The sequence below is a fragment of the Barbatula barbatula genome, assembly GCF_947034865.1.
Source record: "Barbatula barbatula genome assembly, chromosome: 1".
NCBI classification, from domain to species: Eukaryota; Metazoa; Chordata; class Actinopteri; order Cypriniformes; family Nemacheilidae; genus Barbatula; species Barbatula barbatula.
The window spans coordinates 36,182,034-36,185,999 of record NC_136766.1 but is presented as its reverse complement, the minus strand read 5'-3'; the positions used below and the strand labels follow the sequence as shown (position 1 = coordinate 36,185,999).

Sequence of the window (3,966 nt, the reverse complement as noted above, 5' to 3'; positions counted from 1 at the left end):
GTGTGTGTGTTTGTAGGAGTGTGTGTTTGTGTGTGTGTGTGTTTGTAGGAGTGTGTGTTTGTGTTTGCGTGAGTGAGTGCATGCGTGTGAGTTTGTGTCTGTGCGTGTGTGTGTGTTTGTAGGAGTGTGTGTTTGTGTGTGCGTGAGTGAGTGCATGCGTGTGAGTTTGTGTCTGTGCGTGTGTGTGTTTGTAGGAGTGTGTGTTTGTGTGTGTGTGTGTTTGTAGGCGTGTGTGTTTGTGTTTGCGTGAGTGAGTGCATGCGTGTGAGTTTGTGTCTGTGCGTGTGTGTGTGTTTGTAGGAGTGTGTGTTTGTGTGTGTGTGTGTTTGTAGGAGTGTGTGTTTGTGTTTGCGTGAGTGAGTGCATGCGTGTGAGTTTGTGTCTGTGCGTGGTGTGTGTGTTTGTAGGAGTGTGTGTTTGGTGTGTGTGTGTGTTTGTAGGAGTGTGTGTTTGTGTGTGTGTGTGTTTGTAGGAGTGTGTGTGTTTGTGTGAGTGATTGAAGCCGTCAAAACGGTTTCAGTCCTTTTGCCCTTGAGTCGCTATGAACAGACAACTTCAAATATTGACATCAAACAAATTGAGTGTGTGTGTGTGTGTGTGTTTGTGTGTGCTGGAGGGAAAAACACTTCTCTCATCTTTGCTAAAGCGTTTGGACAATGTCTCTGTTTCAGCTCCTGTTGGACAAATATTCAGTTGTGTCTTCAGTAATGGAGCACAATGAGCGATCGCAACCGGGTTTACAGAACCAGCTGCTGAGACACAGGCATGAGGTCATTAACCAATCAGAGCGGAGATCTCTGTGTGGTTCTCCCCGGGCATCCGTGCTCATGTTGGCGGTGTGCCGGGAATCTCCGTGCTTTCAAATATTTAGTCCAGCTATAAATAATATTAGTCTACTGGTGTGATGACACACTTCCTCTGCCGCCCTTCACATAAAGAACATCGTTTGTTCTGCTTTTCATATGCTGGCAGAAACAGATTTGCATATGAGAGGAAGTGATGATGGGCGTTCTCATTGAACGTGTCTGTAGAAGCGTCTGTCTGGTGGATACCAGAACTAAGAAAGCTTGGAAAGCGTGCATTCATTTACTGATGTGAATCTACTATGAAGCTGTGTTTAGTTTAAATGAAAGATTTAGAGACGGCTTCACGAGAAGCGAATAAACAAGAGCTGCCTGTAAGTTCTGCTTTGTAGATCTACCTTGTGTTGCCATTATCTTCTGACTCATAAACGTTCTCTCTTCCAGTTGAGTGAAATATAACAGACAGAGTGGATTTCATACCTCTTCCAGATTCATCTCGTCTGGATTGTCCCAGAGTTTAATAAACTTTCCAGGTCGCTGTTTCTTCAGAGGGACCACCACAATGTAGTATCCCCTACAGAGAGAGAGAGAGAGAGAGGGTTACGATTCTATTGACAGCAGTAGGACATCCATCAAGATTAGAGCGAATCAATCTGCACTTTCCAATCCACCTGTGATGACACTGGATTATCGGGACGTTTGACGGAGAAGAGAGTTTCTGAGTAAACAAATCAATAACCTGCCAACACACAAACTTCACCGCCTGACTTTCACTCGAAGGCTTTGTTGGTGTTGCATGAACCCTCTCTGAAGGAGATGATGGTTGGTCTCTATAATGAATGTTTTGGCGTGTTAGGAGGATCTGGCTCTTACCTGATTTTCTCTGTAGTCTGTACAGTTGGCAGCTCGACCGTGACCGTGCCGTCTGAACCCGTCTTGCCGATCAGGTAGGGTTTGGTACGCAGTATGTCAGGTGCTGTCATGGTGGAGACGCGGTGCTGTAGACCTCCTGCGCTGTTGCCACGGTTAGTGAGCAGGAAAGAGTACTGAGTTTCTGGCTGAAGGTTTGTGATGAGCTTCTGCGTCAGCTTCCCATCCACCTCCACGCTTTGTCCATTATCATACAAGATCTAGAAGAAAACATCCAAACCTCAAACCTGAGGACATGTCTATTGTGTCTTTTAGGATCATTTCTACAGTAATGTTTAATCGTCACAAGACATGAAATCCCAGAACGCATCCGTGTAACACAGTCGAGATGGCCAAACAAATAAACAAACTACTGCTTATAAATACCCACAGAATTCATTCAGTACTGAGAAGTGTCACAACATTTTCAATCTGAACTCGTTAGTTTGTGTTTATTGTGTACTTTAAGCCTAATAGTGTAGCGCATATAACTGTATTCCCACTGAACAAATTGGTTAAGCAGGCTGGTTTTAGATTTTTTTTATCTGGAATCCACCAGCAAAAACCTGCTAAACATCATCTTGAATAGACTGGAACACTAGCTAAAACCAGCTGAGTCTTCAGTGTACTGCTTTTTCACACTTAGGAGATTACTCCACAGTTAGGCCTTATGATGCATCTGCCTATGAAGACAGTAGACAGCAAATGTTTCGGAGCACATCACAATTCAAGTGTAAAATACAGGCTATAAATCAACAGACATCACAAGAGAATGATTCATGGGATTTAAGACTCTTACTGTGAATGGTTGAGCAGGATTGTAGTTGTCGGGGATCTCCCACGTCAGCAGCACGGAGGTCTTCATGGCAGCCTTCACGTGAAAATTTTTTGCAAACACTGCTAAAAGAAAGGCGGGCAGATGAATTAGGCAACAGCGACAGAAGGGTTTTTAGTCCATCACAGTCTTACCTTAGACCCTTCTACCCCACGATTTACAGGGCTATCCCAGAGCTTGCTCCTTACCTTTTACCTTACCGTTGACTCCAGATGCTAAACTTCCTTGAGGACGCTAATTCAAACACTCAAAGCTAGCTACGCTTGTGGCTAATTTGACATTCTCTAACTTCCAATTTCCTCCTGAGAAACCCCATGCTCTGACTAAGAGATGACGTTTGTTTGTAGGAGAGGGCGAACGGGGGCGAATGGGTGTCACGAGCCTCCTACCTTGGTGGACGGGTTGCGTTCTGAACTGGACGCTAGGACTGTAAGGGCCGGCGCCCTTACTGGTGAAGGCACACATTTTAATATCGTACGTGGTGTCTGCTTTAAGGCCGTCCAGGACAACGATGGAATCGGTGGCGGGGATAAACAGTTCAGAAGGGCTGCGAGGACTGTTGATGTCTTTGTACTGAAGGGCGTATTTAACGATGACTCCATTACGCTCGGCTAGCAGCACAGGCTGCCAGCTGACCTGAATGGTAGTAGCCGTACTACTTTCAGCTACAAGGCCTTGCGGGTATCCGGAGGGCATGTCCTCGGGCGTGTTAATCTCTTTCACCGTCTCCTCTCCGAAGCCACCTTGTTGCGGGCAGAGAGGCGAAAGGTGTAGGGACGCCCCTTTGTGGATTCTTTGGTAGTGTAGTGGTTCTCACGCTCGGAGAACTCGATGACGGTCAGGGGCTCCACGTCCTTGCGGCCGAATCGGAGGCGATAACCTTGCAGAGGGCCGTGAGTGTTGGGGGGAGGGTGCCACTGCAGCAGAGCTGTGCCCATGTTCGTTGGACTGACCATGAGACGAGGCTTTTCAGGGACTGAAAACAAACGAACAGGGAAAACATGCGGCGGTTAATGCGGTGTCAAAGACATAAAACACTAAACAAATCTGAAGATGCAATTTTGTATTGTATGGCATAATAGTATATTCAATAATCTATCGTCAATATCATGTGTAATTGCGTAAAAACTGAAGATGTTTAAGGTTCTCATGACAATATAATAACCTATACATAACAATGACGTTACTTTACGTTTTTGCACAGGCATATGTATTTTTTTCAAACAACGGCACAAGCCATATTGCGATTTCAGCTTTATTTGGATTAACTGTCCAACCTTAAATCTAAGAAGGGAAATTATTAAACAAAATAATATATATTATTTGTCATTTGAGTTGGAAATGGACTCATTTTCAACCAAAGCTGACAGATTCGATTTGAACTGTTTTTAATGCGGATCGCGGTGACCTGTTGCGTTT

At 45.0% G+C, this 3,966-nt stretch overlaps 1 protein-coding gene across 1 annotated transcript in view; it reads right to left on the bottom strand.

Moving 5' to 3' along the window:
- Nucleotides 1-3,243, bottom strand: part of LOC306901796 (receptor-type tyrosine-protein phosphatase delta-like) — a gene marked incomplete at its 5' end in the record, with an annotated part of 24,620 nt that extends 21,377 nt beyond the window's left edge. Inside the window, 4 exons of the mRNA XM_079469887.1 lie at nt 1,284-1,377; nt 1,677-1,933; nt 2,512-2,612; nt 2,937-3,243. Coding sequence (XP_079326013.1) covers nt 1,284-1,377; nt 1,677-1,933; nt 2,512-2,612; nt 2,937-3,243 — 759 coding nt within the window. The remainder of the gene's footprint in view (nt 1-1,283; nt 1,378-1,676; nt 1,934-2,511; nt 2,613-2,936) is intronic.
- Nucleotides 3,244-3,966: the final 723 nt, after the last annotated feature.